This window comes from Cottoperca gobio, chromosome 21, assembly GCF_900634415.1.
Source record: "Cottoperca gobio chromosome 21, fCotGob3.1, whole genome shotgun sequence".
NCBI lineage: Eukaryota > Metazoa > Chordata > Actinopteri > Perciformes > Bovichtidae > Cottoperca > Cottoperca gobio.
Genome location: NC_041375.1, coordinates 14644254 through 14669042, shown reverse-complemented (window position 1 = coordinate 14669042; position 24789 = coordinate 14644254). Strand labels below are relative to the sequence as shown.

General features: G+C 40.9%; 1 protein-coding gene across 6 annotated transcripts in view; it reads left to right on the top strand.

The window, feature by feature from the left end:
- fmnl2a (formin-like 2a) overlaps positions 1–24789 on the top strand; it is a 50678-nt gene that overhangs the window by 7693 nt on the left and 18196 nt on the right. For all 6 annotated transcript variants that reach the window (XM_029458487.1, XM_029458491.1, XM_029458492.1 and 3 more), the window contains exons 2-6: positions 8761–8844; positions 12630–12710; positions 17579–17655; positions 21706–21789; positions 22827–22982. In XM_029458487.1, coding sequence (XP_029314347.1) covers positions 8761–8844; positions 12630–12710; positions 17579–17655; positions 21706–21789; positions 22827–22982 — 482 coding nt within the window. The remainder of the gene's footprint in view (positions 1–8760; positions 8845–12629; positions 12711–17578; positions 17656–21705; positions 21790–22826; positions 22983–24789) is intronic.

The following is a 24789-nucleotide window of genomic DNA, read 5'->3' as shown; positions in this document are numbered from 1 at the left end:
CCAGTGTTGCTCAACAGGACCGATCCAAGGTCTTTTCCACACAAAAGAAAAGGAGAGTTACTGCTCTGTGGAGGAGTGCATTATGGCCAGGATCTGTCCGGGCTCCAAGATGGCAGCTGCGCTAATAAAATAAGATTGTTCAGACAAAGTGCTGCACAAATGTGGGTGTTTTGTTGATGAACTGTTAAGAATGAGTTGCTGTTGAGCTTTTTATCTGAAACCAAGTGTAGAAAAGCCTTCAAATGTCTGTGTCATTGTGACAAATGAACGGTGTGTTGTGGCTTCAGGGTCAGCTTTATCTTGTGACATTGATATTGTTGTTCTATTTTATGGGCCTTCAGTGATCTTGAGTGTGTTTACACTTTGGTATTATGCTCCACTGAACTGCGGAAGCCTCATTAGTTTCATCTGTTGACTTGTGTTGATGTGTTGGATCTGCAGGATGTGTATTCTTTAGGTTAGTAAAAGCACCAGGGACTCTAAGGTCTCAGCGGATTCTTTTTTGAGTTGTTGGAACATGTTGGTTATCAATTACTTTTTCACAACACTGTACAAATTCCGTAAGGTGTTCTTCCATCCAAATGCTGCAAAGTGTGCACACAGAGTTTTAACATGCAGTATAACACCAGCCCTAACTTGTAGTGTAATGTTTCTGTAGTGGAAAGTTCACTTTAAAGCAGGCTCATTTCTTTTTAAGCTTTTCTTCCTGAATCTTTTTTTTCTTGGAACATATGCTGCTTTTGACACTGCCAGAGTCAAAAAGGCAAGTTTTGTCGGGTAAAGACTTGCCAGAATTAACATCTGCAAAGCAGATTGGGACGTTCTGTCGCATTTGAATGTACGATGACTGAAGTACATTTAAATGCAACAGGAGTTTGCCAGAGTTGGATATAGGCCCCGTCACAGCTCCAGACAAGGCAGCAGTCTGGTGTTTCAGGCTTTATTGGACAGAAGATGTGACCCTGGACCCCCGACTAGAAACTAAAGCAGAGTGGAGCAGCATCATCATGGGTTAGGATTTAGATTGAGTAATTATATATTTCCAGAAAATGAAAAAGCCAAAGCAGTGAAAATGTCCTCCTAAGAGCATTTATTCAGAGGGTCTGAAGGTGGTTGGCACCCGTATTGTTTTTGTAGGCTTTCTTTCTTCTACAGTGATTTAATTCAACTGTCATTTGGTTAAAAACACATTTTAAATAATTCTCCCAAAAAGGTACAGCAGATCATAGAACTTACTGTGACGGTATCACAGACTCGTGAGCAGGTCATTTTCAATGAAAAGCTTGTTGTAACTGTTTCATGATGAGTCACAATGCAGGACGTTAGACTCATCAGTGACTAATATTAGTGAGTGAGCACGTTCAGTCACGGGTTTCAGATGTTTTAGCTTTGACAAATCTGACTGTGAAGACACAAATTGGAATTGGGCCAATCATAATCCAAATGGCTGAGTGGGTAAGCACTTTGTCCACACTGTAGTATCTTACTCTGCTTGATGCACCTCCGCCGGGCTCTCAGGACTGCTGCTTGCTGCAATGTTATCCTTATTGTTTGTTGACAAAAAGGTAGTAAAGTGATCAGCTACCATGTATTTTTACACCCGTTGTAACAACACACTCCTGTGTTGTGCATCAAATCATCATTGAAGGAGGCGCTGGACTCTTTGTGTAAGAGAAACAATGTATTGTGATGCCAGGAACATCAGGGATTGTTGTAAAGAATATGTCTATCGTAGTCTTAAAATATTCCAGTGTGGGAAATTTGTACGTTTAATTTTCCACCCTTATGAGATGTTGTGTTTGTGTTTGTTTATAGTTTTGTTATTTTCTACACCTATTCTATTGTCCCGAGACAAAGACTTTATTTAAACAAAGGTTTTAGTTAGTTTCATGTTGTATTAAAGGAACAGTGGCCTCAATGCAGAAAGAGTCAGAGACGTATTGCACCACAGAAACAATTGTAGTGCGATGAGTCTAGAATACATACAACATAGTTGTTTTTTAATGTTGTTCTACATCAAAACCATTGCCGACTTTTCAGATACAAAAATAATAAACTTATTACATATCCATAAGGTGACAAATTGTGAAAAATGTGAAAGGTCCATCGTCAATATTCAACGTTATATATTGCTACATCACAACTTTACAGATGAATGTGTGTGGTGGTCATGGGATACTGTAGTTAATACAAGACAGATTAAAAGCTCTGAAGGATTATACTTAGCAGCATCATTAACTTACTCTGCCTCCTTTTTGTGAGCTCATAAATGTCCTGTTCACTCCACTGCCACCTACTAAAAGTGACATCTTTATCTGAAGATGTTTTCTTTAAACCTTATATAACAAATTCCAAGCAAACCAATGATTTCATACAATAGCCCACTTACACTCATGTGAGCCATTGTTTATCTTACAGATAAACAACTTTTGTGATTCATATTCTTTGTTCACTTGAACTAAAACATGGACTCCACCTTAGTCCAGACACTTTCGCAACATCTGGCCTGGCTGGAACTCATCTGTGTTCATGTATCACTTGTTTTGTTTGGACAATCTTGCTGCTGCTCCAAACCATCTCCATAATGTTTCCGGTATTTGGATAACATCCAGCATAAAGGCCATTCTCTCTCATGTCAAAGTGATTTCACCTACAATGTAAACATTACACCAGCCTTAAGGCAATAATCCTTATGTTCGCCCACAACAAAGCCAAGTAAGTGTTTTCTTAAACGTCTTCACTGCAAGAGTTATTGAAACAGAGAAGCTTGGCTTTACACTCAAAACTTAAGATTTGTGCACAGAGGAAGTTAAATTTGATTCCTCCTACTTGCAGCTGCTGTATTCTGTGCGTATCACTTGATTTCCCTGAGTCATTAATCATATACGTCTATGGTAAGGCTCACAAAATGAAATTTCAGACTTACACCAATGATATCTTTCACCAAGGGTAGCTGGTGATGAGTGCCTGTTGATGTGAGGTTGGCATAAGTACAGTAAGAATACAGTCTTCACACTGAGGTAAATTAATGGAATTTCATTGGAATGTGCCCATAAGGGGGGAAAATGAGAGGCCAGGCTCAAACATTTGAACTCACCATTTGGGCAGACATTCCAGCGAACAGCTTCACAAACATAAATACTACTGTCCTGGTGGAGGGGGCTGCTGAGCCGGAGCAGGGGGTCCTGCAGATTACTAAACTAATCTGGGGACAGACAGGGGACACCTGTGCCCTCGAACAACGCCAAGGATTACAGATTCACGCTGAGCTAATGAGGGGAGGACGGCTCTGTTTGGATAGGACATGCCTCTGGGCCGTCCTACTCCTTTCTCCCTTATGTAGGCAGTTATCGCTCACTACCTCCACCATGAAGATGATTTTGATTCGTATGTCTGAGCTGCAGGGCTCCTCCACTGCCCGGGAGGGCAAACGAGAAGAGAACTAACTTGAATGTACTTTGTGTCGTGTATTAGTACGATTGTGAAGGAGTTTTTAACTCGCAGAGTAGTCTGCAGTGCTAACCTCATTATAACTGTGTGAACTGATCCAGTCATTTCATGGATATTAAGCAATTTTAAAATATTTGTTATGACTAGTCATCAATAACTGATGCAGTCAGAGGTTTTCTTGTTGTGGCATGTAGTGTAGCGTATGTAATGCTACTTTAAAAAGACAGCGAGAGGATTCTAATAACAGTAATAAATTAGAGGTTGGAACATTGCTTTGAATCATCCACACACACATTTTCAGAATCTCATTATTGAGCCTGCCTGTTTTCACACACACACACACACACACACACACACACACACACACACACACACACACACACACACACACACACACACAAACTCTTGTTGAGTGCACTCATTGCTTTTATGTTCATGATCAATTATAGACAGCTTTCCTCAAGAGTCAAGTGGTGATGTGAAAGCCAGGATGTGGAAGATGGCTGTATTGTAAGTCCACTTTGTCTATTGTACAACAGTTTCATTTCTGTTGAAGTACTTTGCACATACAGTATATTTAACATGTTTAGTAGGGTGTTCTGTTGATGATGAAAGATGAAGGGGATAACCCATCTGACCTTCCAGGCAGGCAGCAACTCCAGAGTTTATAAGTGAACTCGTATTTAGCAATATTTTAGTTAACTTGAGTTACGACTTTGTTTGCTTTGTGCATTTAGTTTGTAACAGTTGTGTGACATGTTTGAAGGCCTGTTCTGAGCTGATTGGTTTTTGTGTCCATAAAAGTAAAGTAAAGACAGGACGGGAGGAACATCGATGAAAAAGTGTGACTGTATTCATTTTGTAGAAGTTCAGTTTAGATTTGTTTCCACACCTATACTTCACAAGAAAATACGTCACCTCCTTTGAAATGGATAGCTTCTTGTTTCTGTTAACATAGCATACATCTCTTCACAGCAATACCAACTAACTAACGGTTTGCCTTTGTAGCCAGCTGTGCTGTGAAGTCCGTGTCTCCGCAGACCTCCTGGAAGGTGGTGGCTGTGTTTAGAGCCAGCTGTCTATTTTTACTCTTTTTATGACTCAAACGGCTTAATGAGAGGATACATGCACACTAATAAGTTATGTCCATATTTCTGAGCCATGTGGCCTGATGCAAGTTAAACATTGACATTTACTGATGTCAGTAACAGTGGTTAAAGTTCAGCTCCTGATCGTGACCGTTGACTGGATCCGGTGTGGCGTACTGGATTATGGTATGGTGAGAGGGATTACAGGCACCTCACAGCAGAGGATGACTCTGACCCAGGATCTGTTAACAGTCCACACTGTTGTCCAGACTTTGTGATTGCAATAAACCATTTTGTTCATGAGTAACTTAAGAATCATGAGTAGTGTGTAACAGTGTTGTTTCTTTGGGTTTATGATGTTAACACACTGTGTGTCAGCTGTGTGTGATTGCCTTTTTTAGTTGTGTCGGACCTAATATACTGTACATAGTGGTGCATTTTGGGTTTGGACTGACCAACCAACATGTCAGCGAGCATAGAGCATAAAATGCTTTTCATTTTGCTATGTGTGTGTATTGTGTAGCACTCAGAAATGGCACAAACATTCCAAAAAGGTTCAAGTTTCTTATCCATGCCTTTTTTAAAGATGTACAGCAGTTTCTTCGGATGGGTGTCTTTCAAAATAATTTGTGTTGCTCTCGTTTACTCAACAAGACTTTTGCACACTAAAACCAAAAAGGCTAAAAAGTACTGTTTTAAACTGACGAGGAGGAGTACCAGATGTTTTCTTTATTTCTGATACAATACTACACCCTTAACTATTTGCCAAAAAATCCAGAAATCATATACAAATTTCTCATTGTATCTTTAGTATATAATTAAGTGTTGCTTAGCATTTGGCTATCTATAAATATTAGTTTTTACATTGCTTTGTGAGATGACATGCGCTAAAAGCTTGAGCTTTAACTTACAGCTTTAGCTTTTTCCAAATGTCATAGAAGGAATTCACCCGCCAGGAGTACAGATGTGGGACAGCTGCACTGGAGATGAAATGTCAGATTGGCAGCAAGCGTTGAAACTCCACATTTCACAGAAAGGGATTGGTCATCCAGCGCAGTAAATTCCATGATTTTCCTCCTTTTGTCATCTTTATTTTGTTGATGTCCGGAGGGAGTTTCTCATATTTTTCTCATTGTTTCTGACGATGTTTGTTGCTGCCTAGCTGCCCGTTCATCATACATCTTTCTTTGCATATTGAAGCTTCTTACATGGATTCCTTTCCTTGAAACGTTACCCACTCATTCTGCTGTTTTGCTTTTAGGGCGTTTCAGGCTGACTCGTAGCTATTGGATCAGTGCAAACCCAGTTACTGTGGGCAAACCATGTGATCATTTTAAAGTGTCCAAATGGTCAAATCCTTCTAATGAGTGAAATTTAGGTACACGTGTATTCGTCAGGGTGGTCTGTCATCAGGTGCCAGTGAAAATCTGCCACACCCTCCTCAACATATCACCCTGTTAATACCGCACACCCAACCAGAAATCGTGTGACTGTAGACGTAGGGAAACCTGACCCCAGCAAGCTGAGTGCCTGTCACAGTTCATTAGCATTGGGATGAAGTGAAGGCTGGTAGAAGTGCTTCTTTGCTTTAGTTGGAGCCGCACCAAGCAGGAAGCCTACAGCTCAGTGCACCCACAGCAACTCGGCAAACAACCCACCCATCCAGTCTGCAGGAGCACAGCACCTAGTATATCCAGTGCATCATTACCACAAACCCCTTTGTCTCCAGGCCAAAAGTTATCCAATATCCAGACATAACAAGACTGAAGTCTAGAAATAACTTAATGATTTACCGTCCTTTTTTAATTTGAGCTTGCCGTCTATAAAATGTAACAGCCCGTTTTTACTGTACTGAGACTGTTAGTGGCTTTCTGTCATTTAATATGACTGTCTACTCAGGTGTCAAATCTTATTTTAATGTGTTTAGAGAAGGAAAGTAGGTACTAACTCTAGTCATCTGGTTAGCAGCCAGACTGAGTCAATAGAGACTCCCTGACTCCCAATTCCCTGCAGTCAGCACAGCAGCAATCAGCCAGCTGGCAGCATCAGCTGAATACTAATGTCATTTCCTGCTCGCTCTCGTAGAGCAGACTAGACGGGCCACATCTTTGCGTACCATAAAACATAACTGTTGTGCTTCAAAATGATTGTGATGCACCTAAAGACATCAAGAAACATTGATAGCAAACTGTACTCTTGTATCAGTATTTCACTTCCTTTCTTTCAGGTTTAGTGACACGCCTGTGGAGGAAATCAATTGAGCGTCATCAGTGTCTATTTAGAAAAGCAAAACAGATTAAACTATGGAATTACATAATATAATGAACATAATTACATTATCAGTAAGCATAAAAGTTTACGAACTTGGTTACCTTTTGATCTTTAGGCTTCACTTGTTCCGTTGTTATCAGTTATCTCATTTGTAGAAATATTGTGGTTTGTCTTTACATTACTCTTCCTCTCATTAGTAAGATACAAAGATGTGTACAAGCCCGATCCCTGCGCCTCCTGGGCAGCTCTCTCGCTGCATTGATTTTCTTTTACAAATGCACTCTTTTCAAATACAAAATAATGATTGTGTGTAGATCAATAGTCTAGCTATAAGATAATATAAAATGCTTTCTACACTCAAAAGCAAGTTGGGGATCGGACCTCTCGATCAGTGTCTGACTGTATCCTGGTATTACTCGCTCATGAAAATAGACTGGATCTCAGGATATTCCTCATCCATCTTCCTCTTCCTCTCCCTGCGATCAAAATCCAGTGGGGGAAAAGTGGAGGCTGAGGGCTGAACACACACTGATAAATGATCCAACCCATCGAATGAGCAGAGGAAAGAACCACAAGCTGAGTGGTGTGCGATGACCACAATTCCCCCATTTTCTATCCTTAGCCGACAGTGGAAACAATCTCACTGAAACACATGTAATGTCTTCAACTGTCCGTAGCCTTAACTTGTTGTCAAGGCTGTTGTTAGAGCACACACTTACACTTTCTTTTTAATACGTTTATTGTGCGTAAGAAGTGTCTAGTCTTAACAAATGTCCAGCTGGGTCACACGTTTTATATCCAGTTTGCTGACATATTTGCATGTTCTGTGCTCCACATACTGTAGGTGGTAAGACTTAAGTGGTGGTTAATTGTTTCAAGCTTTTTCTAATTCACATGAGGGCGGGGTGAATCATACAGGATAGAGAAAGGAGTTGTGTAACACTTTTTTTTGGATGATTGGGGCTTATTTTCAGACACATGGGTCAGATTACATTTGTCCTGAACAACAATCACTTCTTAGGAAATCAATCTGAACACCGTGAAATAGGCATATAGTATTTACTGACATCAGGAGAACAAGAAAAGGAAGAACATGTTTGTAAATACAGCACTGACAAAAGCCTCCTCCTTTACTTCAAACCCACTCGTGTTTCCCTTTCACTTAAATTGCTAACTCTCTCAATCACTCTCAGTGCGTTGTCTTGGTGTTGCAGTTTAGTATGTCGGGGTCAAGCTCGGTCGCCCGGTTGTCAAATTCAAAGCGTTGACTTAAACAGGGCTAAGATGTTTCTTATCTCTTCCTCTGTGTCGCAACCGAACTCTCATTAAAGAGAGACCCCAGTTTCCCAGCTGTGTTGTAAAACTCCTCTGCAGATGTTTTGGGATTGTCTCATTAGTGGCTTTTCTGTCAGTAACTGCGTCGTAGGAAATGGAAATTATTTAGGTAAGATGTTTTAACCAGGAGGAATTGGGGGCTTGTATGTTTGAATCAGGGTTTGAATCCTGGACTGTCAAAACACAAGCACAACAAAAAGGCAGAAAGAAGTAAGACAAGGTTAGTGTTACACTTTGTAATCAACAAACTGTACCTTGACAACTAATGGCCAGTTTGGCATGTTTTTGCCAAGATTACATTTTGTACATTCTTACTCAAGACAGGAAGAAACATGTTAATGTTGGTGATCTTGTGACCTTTGCCTAGCAGCAACATCACACCACAGCTTTGCTAATATTACTTGTGAAGAAGTGCTCTCTTTACACCAGGTAACAAAGTGTGAGAAATCATGCGTCTCACTCGTAATGATTTAATTCTCTTGTATACCCTTCCCTCCTGTGTATGAGCTTCAATGATTTTTAGTTAATCTGCGATGTGAGTTTTTATCGGACTCATGTAACTGATGCTGTTTCATTATCCACATCCAATTAACTCTGACCTTTTTCTCTGTTTCAGAGCTCGATGAATCTTCCTCCAGACAAAGCACGACTGTTGCGACAGTATGACAACGAGAAGAAGTGGGAACTCATCTGCGACCAGGTGGGCATCAGTCTGATGATATGGTGGCATATAGTGTCGTAAAAGTTACACTGCATAATTACCAGACTCAGGAGAAATGTTTTAATTAATTAAGCTTAGGTGCACAGTTGTATAGCTTTAAAGTGACTAGTTTACTCCTCCACTAATCAATCAGCCTCCGATACAGTTTACCTATTAGGGCTTTTCCATTGGAACCTTTAGCAGCGCCGAGTCAAACCATGCGGCGCCTGATTCGTGTTAAGTTTCTGCTGATGAAAAGCAGTTCCTGAGGTTTCTGCTTCATAATAAAAGCTTTTAAATAACAAAATAACAGGGAACTTTTATTGTGAAGAATTTATAGGAAATTTAATGTGTTTATCATCAAAGTAGTGGAGCTTTGTTGGCGGCTATTCGGCAATAAAAAACTGCACGGAGGAAGAGTAAGCAGCAAAAATGAAGGGAAACTTTTATTCTGAAGACTTTTATAGGAAATGAAATGTGTTTATCAAACATTTCACAGCCGCTCCTTTGACTAGTTACAGCCACGGGTAGTCCTGTTGTAATGGAAATGCAGATCCCTGCCGGGCTGGGCTGACACGGAGAGTCAAGCAGAGTCAAGCCAAGCCAGCACATGTGTATGGAAAAACACCATAAGTGATCTGTCTAACCTATCTACTAAATATATAATCCTGGAGGTCTGTCCCACTGCGTGCCGTGACCACACCACCTATGCTCCATTGCCCTGCCTTTATCCTTTACACATTGCCCTGGCTTCCCTGGTCAAGTGGGTTAAGTGGCGCAGAAGGGTGCAAACATCAGTTAGTCAGTTAAAGAACTCGGGTTATTGGCGTCAGCGCTACTTGTAGGAAATAAGAGAGTGCACGTTGTGCAGCGAGCTGTGGTCTGAGTGCTCCACTCAGCCTGCAACCTCCCCGCCAGAGAGTTTTTCTGCCTCTCTGAGCAGAGAAGAAAAACTGAGACCAGATCAAGACCACCACCCACTCAAACTGTATTGATATCCACTGACCCTGAAGGGAACAGGGCCAAAGAGAGCTCACCAGGCTGCCGACCGGCAATCAGAGATCCCCTTTCAGCTTGGAGTGGACTCTATTTTCCTCTGTCAGACCTGATGTGAAAATTGTTGGTTTCCCTTTTATTGTCAGTGACGCAGTTTCCAAAAACATTTCCCAGTGAATTTGATGACAAGCATCTTGGTGTACTTTTGCACTTACCGAAAGAGAACAAAATGCAAATGGTGTGTCCACGTGAATCACTGTTATCCGTGTTTAAAAATGGCCTAAGTGACCAAGTGCCATAAAGTGCCAAGAAGTTGATCTTTATGGTGTAAGAAGATCCATTGTTTTAACATTCAAACATCCAAGAATATTGCTAAACTAGTCCTCTGTTTTTGTTCCCTCTCTTGTTTTCCCAACTAACCAATACCCACGACAGCACAGGCAGCTCTGGGACTAAAGTATTTTCTGTGTCATAGCTACAATGAATCTCTTTATGTAACCATAGCAACAGTGATGGAGGGAGGCAGAGTTGACGGGTACGTCCCCTTTTGAAAAACAGGCCCCACAAACACAGCCAGCGGTTGAAATATTAAACATTTTTCCGGGCAATTACGGGATGTTTATGAAATATGGAGGATGCTCTTGATGTGAACAGAAGGTTAAAGTACAAGAGTACAAAGAAAAGTAATATGATGAACTCATCACTGTCAAATCATGAGACCTCCCAGAATTCATTTGTAATCCTGTTTTTTTAAACGACAACTTGTTTTCTACAGAAGTTCATACAGATAGGTATTTATGCGTGTTTGAAAGCACCCTCAACTTGTGTATATACACAGCAAACAATTGCTTGTTAGCTGATTTCCTCTTCTTGAATCTCTGCTCAGGTGCAGACGGGGGACTTTACCCCTCAAATTGTTTCCAAACCAGCTCCCCCAGACAAAACGTATTCACGGCCATATAGCGTGTTAAAACCTCTTTTATATGTGCTCCTAAAAAACAGATCTGTGTTCCATAGTATCTTGCTTCATGTATTTACTGCCCTCCATTCCTCACATGTTTTGCATGCAACAGGATATGTATAGAACTTGTCAACCTCGCTTATTATTTTTGCTGATTTGCAGATAATTCTTTAGCAAAGAAACTCTAAAATAAGGTTGACCCGTCTGTCCAGCTCTTTTTCCTGACGCCACTGCTGTCTTTCCTGTTGTTGTGAGACAGTCACACGGTGACAGTGATAAATGTGATGTTGCTGATAATACTGCGTAGCTTTAAATGACAAAAGGTCTTGTAGGAAATGAAGGAAAATCTCTAACTCGTGTAGAATTCGACATGACGGTTTGAAGTGTTGCACTCAAAGAGTTTTAATTAAGATCGTCATGAGTAAAATAGTTTTCACGCTCCGTCCCAAGATAGACGGGGAAGTGAACAGAAACAAGGAACTAGAGCAGAAATAGGACATCCCGGATTAGAAAAAGGAGAAACTCCAGCAAATACCAAGTTGCCATGGTGACACAGAGTAGTTTTCAGCGGAGTTGGGTTTTGTTTGAGTTTAGGAGGCTCACCTCCCACATAAAACTCTGTGGGGAACTCTGGTGGTATTTGAATCACAAAGAAAATATGCATTGACACAGAAAACCTCAGAACAGCTCTCCTTGAGCTGATTAATGATCGTGTAACTTCCCACTGTACGTACATTCTTTATAGATGTGCATTTGAGATCCTTGCACACTCTGGTATGCATTGCAAATCAAAAATGGAATGATCTATAACAGAGAATCTTATGGTGGACTTTTCCTTGAAGGCCAGTCAGTCAGTTGTTCTATGCTATTGCTTAAGTCAGAATATGTCCTATAAAGAATGCATTTCGTCAGGGGTATGCTCTGTTGAGCTCAGCCTGATCCAAATACTGTTTCCCGCTCATCTCACTGATCCAAATCCAGCACTAATCTCTTGTATTTATATTTAGAGCACAATCGTGAAGGGATTTGACCTAAAACCTGTTCCTGGCTGTGAACTTAAGAAATGTACGCACACAACCACGCACGTTTAGGGACGACCTCTAGGCAGGTAATGCTTTGTGGCATACAAAACTAATCACAATCATTAACAGCACGATTATTTATGACCTCATGAGGGCTGAATGACATGTCATATCCTGAAGAGTTCATCGCCTTTCTGCTCTCATCTACCTGTCCGCTAGACAAACCGATCGAAACAGAAATCGCTGTTGAGCCTCGAATATTTTGCTGGTTAAAGAATGTAAATCTGATGACGATTCATGTTGTCATGTGCCAAACCTCTCCTTTTAACAAACATTACATTTGTTACAATACTGTAAAGCTTTCTACACAATAGCCATTATTAAAGTACAACAAAATGATCCTTGAATGTGGAGTTTTCTGAGAAGCTAAGTAATGCTGATCTCCAGTCAGATCTACCTCATACAGAGGGTTGTCATTGCTCTTTCCCCCTCTTAAAGTAGATCATAATCTGGGATGACTCCTGATGACTGTAATTGACTCAATGGCTGTTCAGTTTACAACAGTTTACTGTATACCGGCAATGCGTTCAGACTTGTGAGGGTGTAATTTGTCTTTTTATATTCTGTGTGTCCGCATTGAATAAACACAATATCATTAAATAAAAAACTACAGAACTGCCTGAAATTAAAGCTACAATCATACTATTACTGAAAAACAGAGAAAGTGTGTCATTCTCTTCATTCTCTCATCTTGTTTTCCTTTTTGTTTTGCTCATCTCACTCTTTTTTTCTTTTGTTTTTGACAGGAGCGATTCCAAGTGAAAAACCCACCTCACACGTACCTCCAAAAACTGAGGAGCTATCTAGACCCAGCAGTCACAAGGAAGGTGAGTGCCCTTGCTAACATGCTATCCTGTTCCACTGCTGCAGTTTTCCTTCCCCTCTGAGTCTCTATCTCTTGTCCAGGATATCCCTACAGCTGAGGAAAGATTGCACTCAGGGCTTCTGGAGCACACAGCTTGGGAACTTAAGTTAACGGTCAACAATGTGACTTATTGAGAACAGAGAGAGTTGTTTATCTGTAACGCCCAGGTTTGAAGGTGAAGTGCCATTGAGCAAGACACTGCATCCTTACCAATCCCTTGTGCTGCTGTTCTGTGTCTGACAGCGTGCTCTGACCTCTCTGTGAGGAAGAGCAACAGAAAAAAAACTAATTATTAGTTACTTAAGGCAGAGGAGAGAATAATAGTATTGACAGTCAAAGAGAAGGATCTAGGTTGCTAATTGTCACATTGACATTGCCTTGCAGCCGGGCAGAAGCTAACCGGAGATATCAGCAGTTTCTTAGCTACATGACAAACAGATCTTATGTCATCTGTTTCCCTGGCTCCCTGTAAGGGAGTAGAAGGTAGTAAGAGGAGGGGCTCCATGAAGCAAAGTATCAGCCAACTCTCAGGCTTTGCCAAAGTGAAGTCTTTTTTGGCCTGAGAGAGCTGTGGGGGCAGTGTTGGGAGACCGATCTCTGTGATAAACAAATTAAGCAATAAACTTTGCCAGAATAACAACAAATCGCTGAATAGTTCAGTTTGGAGTTGAGATTTTACATCACAATAAGCCAGCTAGAGCAGCATGAAAAGAGCGATAATGGCAAAAAGAGGACAGCAATGGCACATAAACTACTACAAATCACAGGACATACGCAGACACAGAGTTGGTGAATTACATTTCTCCTGCTTGATTTGATGAAAAGTGCAAAAATGTGTAATGCAGCACATCTTCGGGTGATATAGATTCAGACCTGCATTATTGATGTGCAGGACAGTGATTCCCTAATGATGTTACCTCGGTCGGCCGGTTTTGCCAGGAGTTCATGGCAAGATTATGGAGCAGCTTTTACTAATTAAAAACATGTATCTACATATTTAGTCAGCCATAACCCCTGGACACCATGTGTTGCAATATGTGAGCATAATTAGCTAGCAAGCAGAGAAGTTGAAGCTCAAAGTAACAAATCAACAGCTTAAAGTGACTTAAAAATAAATACAAATTGAAATAGTTAGCTAAAAAAGTAAACTGTTTGCTACAAGTAATAGATTAATCGCTGAAACAAATAGCTACAAATAATGGAACAGTTGAAATAGTTAGCCAAAAGTAGCCGTTGGTAGTTCAAGTAATGGATAAGTGGTTGAAACATCCAGCTTCTGCCTCTCTACTAATAGCAGTACAGATGAAAACCTGACCAAACCAATATAATTAATAGTTAGAAAATCATTTCAAATGAAATGACAGTTGGAACATGACAAATGGTGTCGAAGAAGGGCTGCTTGAGTTAATCTTATAGGCCTGTGGGAGGAACCACTGGTCTCTGAGACGGCAACACTCCTGTGCTTCTGATGCCTAATGCAATGCCTGAGAGATTACACACAGGAGATTTGATAAGAGCGGGAAGTGAAAGCAGACTGACGCAGACAAAACACTGTTAAGGATAAAGCTTGGCAGTTTGTGCCGGGTCAGCAATAGTCTCAAGGTTAGAGACGCACACTTGTGGACAGCTGGTTTGAATATCTGGACTGGATGTGAAATCTAGATGGAATAAGTGTTCTTCTTCACAGCTTCTACACCTACTGCTGAAATGCTTTTGAGCAATGCACGTCTAACTGCCTGAGGGGAGGTAGTCGGTGGCCGTCAGTATGTCCATCTTGAAACTTCCCTGTCAGTTTGAGATTACGGGTTGATGCTTGGTATATAAATGTGGTTTTTGGTGCGGTATGGAATATATGGATGTGATGATTCAAAGGATCAGTCCCATGTTAAAAGAATAATTTGACACATGCTTATTAATCTTTCGACTCCACTCCCATGCTTGTCTGGTAAATATGAAGCTACAGCAAGAAGACTATTAGCTTAGCTTAGCATGAAGACTGGAAAACTGGGGGGAATCAGCTCGCCGGGCTCTATCCAAAGGTAATAAAATCCACCTCTAAAGTTTACTAATTAACATGTTATATCCATACAAAAACATGGAGTGTAACAACAACACATTCTATAAGCTTTAATGGTACTAGTAGTTGGATTTGTTTCGTCCCTGGACAGAACAAGGCTAGCTGTTTCCACCTGTTTTCAGTCTGTTATGCTAAGCTAAGGTTAAGTTAACCATCTCCTGATTCTAGTTTCATATTTCCCATACAGACACAAGAGTGGTATCAATCTTCTCAACTAACATTGGGAAAAAGCAAATAGGCGTATTTACCAAAATGCCAATGTCTTCCTTGAAGGAGATGGTGACCGTGTGTAAAGCTCTCTGGGTGTAATCACTTAACAAGGGCTGAAGGACTTCAGACAGACTAGACAAAAGGTAATGTTTGTTAGTCCACCACAGCTGATCTAAGTGACATTCATCCTCTCTTTTTTTGATGAAACTCATCCGTGGCTGCATGAATAACTCGTTGTTGGGTCTATATTAAACCACTCAACCTTTTGAGAGGCATTCCCAAGCCTCTTTATGTTTATTTATCATCTTGTTTTTAATGTTTAGTCTCATGGGCCGAGACACGTGGAATTTTGGAAAATCATCCTGCCTTGAATTGCGGCCTCTGCCTATTCCTCTCCTTGATCAAAGACTTGAAGTAGACAAGGAAACAGGAATGGCATGAGAGTAAAGTTAGAAGAGCAAAAGAGAGGGAGGGAAAGAGGAAGGCTGAATAATGGAGAGAAGGTAGAAGGGGAGAAAGAGATGGACAGAGAACGAGAGACAGACAAAAAAGAAGCACAAGAGAGCACGGAGGAAAATAAAGAGTTATGGGCTTCTTTCTAAATTCCTGCTCCATCCCCCTTTTCTTCAAACTCAAAACAATTGCCACTTTGTGCCGCTGTGAGAGAGCTGGAGGTCATTGCCTCTGCTTTCCATAGGCAGGCTCCGGTGCATTCCTCTGGGCAGCTCCCAGCCAATAGGCAGCCAAGGAGGAAGAGCTCCAGTCCAACTAGTCCCCAAGAATGTATCAGCCATTGATTTGTTTCCAGGATGACCCCTCCTGAGCTCACACTACCAACAATCCCACCCCAATCCTCCACACTCTTAGTGCTGTCTCTCTGCTCTCACTTTCTCCTTTCACTGCTCCCTCCCTGTCTCCTCCTCTTCTTCTCTTTTCCTCTCATGCCGTGTTCACCCTCTTCCCCCACAGTCGGCTCCTCTCTCTTCCTGCTCTCTGTGTTGCAGCTGGTAGTACTTAAAGTGTGGAGTGTAGGGCGTTTGGTGGGAGAAGAAGAAGAAGAAGGAGGGGGGGGGGGGGTGCCTCTGGGAGCCTGCGCAGTACCCCTAAATATGCTCTGCTTTCCACACAAACACACAAAGGGCTCCTCCCTAATAAAAACACTCTGTTTCTCATCTCCTCATGTGCCAAACACACACCGCCCAAGCCCAAAGACACAGACTAGAGAGAGACCCTAGCTATGGGAACAGCTCTCTTCTCTGTGGATGTTAATAATAGGTTAACACAGGGCTGAGCTCTGTTTCCTCCCTGATACATACGCATCATGGAAAGTGACCAGGCCCTCCAACCCTGGGTGGATACTTGGATATCTTCTCCTCTCTCCTCTCCTCTCCTCTCCTCTCCTCTCCTCTCCTCTCCTCTCCTCTCCTCTCCTCTTCTCTCTCTGTGAGGAGGAGAAAAGCAGCAACTCATCACATTTGAGAAGCTGAAACTAAGGGATTTTTGACTAATTCTTCCAGCTTGATTTCAAATGTAAAAGAAATTGAGTGGCCTGGGCCTCTATAATGTTTAACACTGAATAAAGAAATAGTTAAACATTAAATAACTCTTCTCTTCATAATATAGGACCGTTCATTAGTTTTATTGACATGGGATAAGAAGTTGTATCCTCTCTGCTACAACAGTTTCACGCCCTCTCATCTGGGATTTTCCACTCCTGTTTGATCACCACCGGTCATTCACTTGTCTTGTTGCTGCTGTTGTGTAACAGCCTGAAGGGCCTTTTGTTTGGTCTTGCAGATCACCTCCTATCAGAGTCTGAAATCAAAGAGGAGCCCGCTCATGTTCTCTGTTCTGCTTTCTATTTCATTCTCTGGCAGCTCATACCTTCATGCACATCGCTCACACACTAACACTCTCACAGTGGTAGCCACAGTAACAGGACACAGAGAGAGAGAGAGAGAGAGAGAGAGAGTGTGTGTGTGTGTGTGTGTGTGTGTGTGTGTGTGTGTGTGTGTGTGTGTGTGTGTGTGTGTGTGTGTGTGTGTGTGTGTGTGTGTGTGTGTGTGTGTGTGTGTGTGTGTGTGTGTGTGTGTGTGTGTGTGTGTGTGGCTGATGGGTGTGCTGGTCGGGCTTGAGAGGTAACCAATTAGGTTACTTGATTTTATCACGGTGCAACCAGGATTGATTACTGCTACATAAAGAACCAATGTGAGCAAACAAGATAACAGCAACTACTACATATTCAGTTTCCAATGAGTCAGCTCGCCGCCTGTGTTAGCCTGTTGAATGGTTACGGGCAAGTTAAAGGCCCACTTAAAAATCTCATGAGAAACCTATTCCCAACCTTTTATTTTGTAATCAGTGCGTGGCTTGCCTGCTTTCACATTTGTATGTCACTGTGGTTGTGTCTATGTCTGTTTGTCTGACCTTTCAATAAGAACAAGGTTTCTCCAGCCAAAATGTTGCTATGCTACCACTTGATGATTTACAGTTCTTGTGGTACGATGAAATATTAAATCACTCCCCCTTTTTTCCTTCCTCAGAAATTCAGACGGAGAGTTCAGGAGTCCACCCAAGTCTTGAGAGAACTGGAAATTTCGTTACGGACCAATCATATAGGGTGAGCCACTGCAGCATTGTGTGAAGCTTGTGTAGTGTTGAATGTCCCGGACCTGGTTATATTAGATTCAGGGGGAAAAGTCTGACATTCCAGACACCCGGAGACGCAGACGTTGACATTAACCACCACCACCACAACCACCATCCCCTATTCATCTCAGTGCTCCGGCCTAATATTACACAGAAAGCCATGTGGCGATGGAGAACAGATGAATCGATTGATTGTTTGAAGCAGCTGACACGTGACTGGTCTCTACAAGGAAAACACTATTTTCTTGCTGCACAATTTGATACACCAGTGTTTATGTCTGCCATCCGGAAGAGGTCTTATTGTAGATGTTACAAGAGATCATGATTTCACAACAGATACAAACACTTGAGTATTTGTGTGTAATTCCAGGTATTCCAGGGTAACAAGCCTCAGCCTGCTGCAGCTGATATTGATCCATATCTCAATGAGCGCCACACAATGTCTCAGTGGTGTGTCTGGCTATAGATCATAGGTCCTGTCTCTGTGATTAGAGATCCTGATAGTTAGAGACTGTGATGGATTACTCAGCATTACTAATGCATTCTGGGATCTGTAGGATCCAGGGGCCTCATTTATCACAGCAACATTTAAACAAATACAGATCCAGCATGGGGACGGATTAAATGTTTTATTCTATCTTAAATCGGATTCTATGTGTACATAGTTTGAGCACAACACTGTGCTAATGGGTGATTCATAAATGAGACCCCAGGATTCTTTGTTAGGAATGAGGATGAGGGCTAGCAGCTGGGAAGAAGGTGAAGGTGGGCGGTCACAGGAGAAGTGGAGACCCTGTCTAAGGCAGGAAGGGGCAGCCATGAGAGGGTCTGCTGGCCACAGACTGTTGTGGCAGCAAAGCCGCAGAGATACGCTGGTTACACAACCAGACCTCAAATACACGCACACGCAATCTAAACTACATCTCTTAATCCCTTTGTTGTTTTTTTCTCCCTCCCACACGCATATTACTTGATTTCAATTTGTCTGCTTCACTGACTCTCACAGAAATCATCTCATGTTTCTAACAACGTCTCTCAGACTCCTACACACTATTTACACGACGATCAGATTCTGCTCTTCAGACCAAAATAAACTCCAACCACGGCCAGAGAGGATGTCCGTCTGGCAAATCAGTTGAGGCGTTGTTTACATGGATTATTTCCTTATAGAGACCTTATGTTGGTAAACTAGATTACATAAATAATCTACCTAATCTAGATTAGACAAAGCATTACCATAATGGCAGAAGGACGGGGAGAGAGATTGAGATAGTACGGGGAGGGGGGTGGTGAGGGAGCAAGATGTCACCCACTCAGACAGTGAATAATTACTGCTTCTTTTCAGAGGTGAAACAGAGAAATATAGCGATCATGTAGGCTGTGAATAATGGGTGGATTGTCCCCATACGAGCACTGCTGAATATAACTCCGGCTCCCTGCCTGTCTGCTCCTCACATGTTGCTCGGTGGTCAACAACATGCGGTGAATGGGAGGATTGTTAGTTAGTGTCCTGTGGTAATGATTACCATGTGGCCCAACAAACCCTTTTTTAAAAACACGACAAGCCCCACCAGGCACCCCTTTACTGGACGGTCTCGTTAGTGTTACTCGCTCCCATGTAGTTACACCACAGGGGAGCTAATAAAGAAACAGCTAGTGGATTTTTAAAGCAGTTTAACCTTACATCTTCATCAGCACAGTACCACTCAAAAGTCTGCCTGCTTGTGTTATGTTTATGCCCTGCAAATTTCTCTAATCTCTGAGCAATCAGGCCTGTCGAAGCCGTCGGGCTCCAGTATAAAGCGTCTTCATAGGATGCGATTAAATAAAGATGTTCTGTGATTCAACTCGCACTGCTTATAAATATGGAGGGAGCACAGCACATGCCAATGGTAGAGGGAGCTTTCCCTTGGAAAAAGCAGGGCTTTTCTGTGCAGAATAAAAAATGAAAGCATGCAGAGTTGGGCGGCCCATTTCAGTGCCGGTAAGGAAGGTGAAACTGGGCTTTTGATCATTCTGAGGGTTGGCTTTACCACAGTTCGAAACTGTGTGTGTGTGCGTGTGCGTGTGTGAATGTGAATAAACAGAAACAAGAGAAAACAGGCAGGCTCAATAATGACATTCTGTATATGCGTGTGTGTGTCGATGCTTGTGCTTTCGCAAACACACATGCATGCGGGATATGTTTTGCTGCTTTGAGCCAGAAAGCTTTGAAGTCTGTCAAACGGGTCATTACAATTCTTCATGGTAAAGGGAGAAATGCAGGGAGAGAGGGTGAATAATCTGAAAACAAGGTCAGGTATGGTCAAAGCCTGCACAGTATTATTCCACATTATACTACACAAATCTCAAAAATATCTTAAAGTTATTGTAACAGCCAGTGAAATTTTTTGTCTTTTTTTATCGTGATTGTGAGGCATGTCATTTATTAGTCATGTTAATTATTGATACTTGTTGACATGAGCAGGTGGTAAAAACGATATATAAAAATAAAATGGGAAAAAATGGAAAGATGTTGAGCGATACCCATTAAATATGAAGCATCTGGTGGGGTTTATTTCCAGATAACAAATCACTGATTCTTGAGACTTTGGCGAAAACATGTCCCACTAAGGAAAGTGCTAATTCCGTTGAAAAGCTATAACATTTTCTCATTTAAAATAATCAATGTTGATCATCTGAGGGTCTTTTGCACAAATGTAACATTTTTTCATATGTTTGTCTTTAATTTAATAAATTATATGATTATATGGTCGCCCAATACCCAGAAAATCAGTTGTCCCCAGACATTTCAATTCGATAAATTGTGAACAACTCATTTAAAATGTATAATATATATATATATATATATATATATATATATATATATATATATATATATATATATATATATATATACCAAATGAAAAGTAGAGTCCAATATTTCTTTAAAACTAAAAGCAATGAATGTTCAAATATATTCACTTTATTTTATGGTTTCTCAAAATGTGTCCAAGGTTTTTGTCAACACTGTCAGATATTTATAAAAAAGCAATAAAAATCAGGCGACCACATGATGAACTGTTCTCCTGAGGACTCGCTGTCCACCTCCACATCTGCTAAATGCTACAAGAGCGTTCAGGCTCCTGTAAGTTTGCTATTTGTTCAAGAATTCTTACATATTTATTGATGTTGCTACTGTCACAACCATGATGTGTCAACACTGTCTCTTTTGTATAGAAATAATAATTTTATATTATGACATAAATGTATGCATTTTAAGTAAAGGCTAGAGGCAGCTAGCAACAGAGAGAAAACAAGATGGCTGCTGTAAACAACTCATGCATGACATGTCAGAAAGTGAGTTTTTGTCACCACCGTCAGGTTTTCTGTCTTATTCATGCTTAAAACGTTGCAGTTGTACTGTAGTTTTTATCTTGCCATTGGCCATTGTTAATATTTACAGAAGGATAACATGTACATAACAAATAGTTTGTTGTAATAAGGCCGCTGTCACCACCGTCAGATGGAACTTTCTTTGTTTTAAATGAATACGACTACAATATGTTCCTCCAATGCAGTTGATGTATTGAAGTAAATGTCTATTTGAAATTAAAAATGTGATTTTTTATGTCCACAGTTATTATTTTGTATATTTAATGCTAATGATGAAAGTTGCATGATACTGAGCAATGACAGGAAAAACACATCATTTATGAAAACATTACAAAATCAGGAGGTTGCCCAGAAATATTGCTCAATTGCTGAGACCTTGTTCTATAAACACATACATATATAACACGTTTAGATTTCTTAACAATATATATTTATTTTTTTTCAAATTTAAAACCTGTTTTATCCAAATTCTCAAGAATCAGTGATAAGAGACTAAATAATATCAAATTCTTCAAGTTTCTCTATAAAAGCGTGTTTAATTGCTGACCAGGTGTATTTTAAAGTGTACACTTTCTACAACTTATTTTAATCAGAGTTTGTGTGCTGATCAACTTTTGTTGAGATAAATGTTTCCATTTCTCTTCAGGTGGGTGCGAGAATTCTTAAATGAAGATAACAAAGGTCTGGACGTGCTGGTGGAGTATCTTTCTTTTGCACAGTATGCCGTCACGTAAGTCACTACCAGCTCTTTCCCTATATCACTATAGTCTATATGCAGAATTGACAACCTGCACAATGCTGCTATTCTGCACAGCCGCTGATGCAGCGCCACCACCACTAATGCTGCTGCTGGTCGTTAGAAACACTGAGTCACTCGAGGCCCATTGCTGACACATTGGCACTGTGTATTATACCAACCATAGGCTTCTATTCATAGATTGATTGTGTGATTATTAGTCAGTCACAAGGTTCCTGTTCAGGGCCAAAGAGCCTTGCAGTTAAATTTTTAATTCACCCTCCTCACTTCACCATATGTTATTATGGTCTGTCCACATTATGAATGGTTAGCCGTAAAAGTGTGTTTACCCTCAGTACCACCGCTGCAGCATATAAAAGTCATGGAAACGACCAGTCTAAAAACTGAAATAGATCATAACAGGTAGGCTACGCTGTAACTACCAGCTCTTTCCAAGGTGTCTGCCAAGTGCAACAAAACATGAGACACTCTGCTTAGCCTACCTATTATGTCTAAATCAAAAACCTGAAATGCTAGCATTAGCACTAGAGTTGAGCACATTTTCACCTGTGCCAGCACTCATTAGTTCTTGGCCAATATAGAATATACAGTAGGCCTATATGGGACTTATATGTAGCTTTTTATATACATTTTATATTTAACTATGTTAGCTGCTGATGTTATTGACAAAAGTGAATGCTAAGTGGCCTGCTAACTGTGTTTGTTTGGTTTAACCCAGGGGGTTTATTTGCTGCTTAGCTTAGCTAGTTATCTGTCTTAGCTAGGTTTGTTAGCTTGACCATTGGTTGACGGTAAGGTACTTTTTGCTAGCTCAAGTAGCATGTGCCTTTTTATAGAGGGATGTTATCCAGACATTGTTAGCTGGTTTCTGCGTTGAATATTTCATTATGTTTTTAAATAAAGTTTATAAGTTTATAGTTTTTTAAATGACAATATCAATCAGTCTTCAAATAATAGCAAGTAAGTTCTTACAGTGTTGGTTTCTTATTTTATGTGTTGTTTTGCGACAGGTTTGATGGAGACAGTGTGGAGAACAACCCTGAGGCTGCTATGGATAAGTCTAAGCCCTGGAGCCGCTCTATAGAAGACCTGCATGGAGGAAGCACCCTGCCGTCATCCGTCACTGGGAACGGCATCACACGAGCTGGGCGACATTCCACGATACGGTATAATACGCACACTCATTGATGGTTAACATTTCTGCAGCATGAGGCAAATACCATCTTTCTGGATTTTTAGGATTGACAAACACAGGCTGGTTTTGAACATGACACACAATTGACTGCAGTTATTTATGCGACAGACGATGCAGCAGAAGGAAATATCTCTTTTATGGACGAAGTCTGTTTTGTTTTTCATGAATACCAAACAAGCCATTTTAACTCCAAATCCTGCGTACAGAGGATTTCCCAGCCGTTCATTTATAAGCCCATCCTAATATATGCTCTGAAGCATAAATTCCATTCATTTGTGCATTATTTCTCTAATCCTCCCTGTCATGCCATTGATGTTTCAGTACAGCACCCGCCCTGACTTCTGTGACCTCTAATCCTTTAGTTTGACGAGGTTAACTTGAACACATCGTACACAAAGAGCGCTATTGATTCAATGAGGCACATGCCTCTTTAATATTATCCTTCCATGATAATCAAGTCAGTTGTTTTCCGTTGTCTCAAAAGTACTTCAAATAATGCATGTGAAATAAATAAATGTGTCATACTGGCAGGCCTTTTCTTCTATTTTGCTCTCCTGTATTACATTAAATTAGGTCAGTCATAGACGGTCATAGAAAGAAAATTGTGTCCTGTTCATAAAGCCACACCCATTATGCTATTAAACCAACCATAACATTTTGTAATATGCAACAATCACCAGATAATCATGGCTTGTTTCATCATTACTCATGGGCGGTTATTTCATTGGTACGCCTATAATATCAATATTGGCCTATAACTGACTTTCGCCTCTAGATGTATCCTGCATGTACAGTGTGTGCAACAGCGTCTTCGGTGAGGCTGACTGTCTGTTCTGTTCTGTCCTGGTGTTCCTCCATAGTCATCTGCTCCTCTGTCTGCCAGTCTTCGACAGCAGGCAGGTCTCTCACTTTGCTGGCTCTCAGTGAGCCTTCTGCAGCTTTAACCCTGCATCCCTGCTACCTCCCAGGACACACACACACACACAAATTCCCCCTGCCTCATTGTACTTTATACCTCCCTGCTAGCACTGCCCAGTTTATTTGTCCCGCTGTCTGTGTCGGGGATGTGAATTATTTGTACTGCCAGCCTCCCCTCCTGCGCTCCAGACTGAATTCTCTTTTCCTTGGAGCAAATGGGTTTTTCTGCACTCATTGTTCATGTCTCTGTGTCTGTGTGCTGCTTGTGTGGCTCCCTAAATGCCATTCTGTGCAGAAGCTAGCCTAGTTGTTTTTTTTTACAAAAGCCCTGTAAAAGCCTTTGCTTTTACAGGGCTTTTGTTTTTTGCTTAGGTAGCCTCTAAACATCTTCTGTATTTTGGATACATTTTTCATCTCCTGGTTAATAAGAGATGTCACACAAATTTTGCTCTGGTGGTTTTATAAATTCTTAATTGTCCATTATACAGAATCTTTGTCCCTTTTTTAATTGCTTTTAGCTCTCTGTAGATTAGCTTACATTTAAAATAATGTAAGAAGATCAACTGGGTGTCAAATTAAGATTTGTATATCTCTTCTTTAAAATGCCATCTTAAAGGACACCGAGCACACTGAGCTGTCCAAAGTGCTCCCAAATAAGACGGTATGGAATGTGCTAGAAATATGTAGCTGTGTCAGTGCTTATAGTTGTATCTGTAGTGTTTTGATGTTGTTCTGTGGTGTTATTTGTTGTTGTCGTGCTCAGGAATTCTTTGCATTCATGTTTTGTAACCAGGACATTAAATCCGGGACGGCTCTGAATTTTCTCCTGCTTGAGGAGAATAAATCTGTCCCCTCATCTC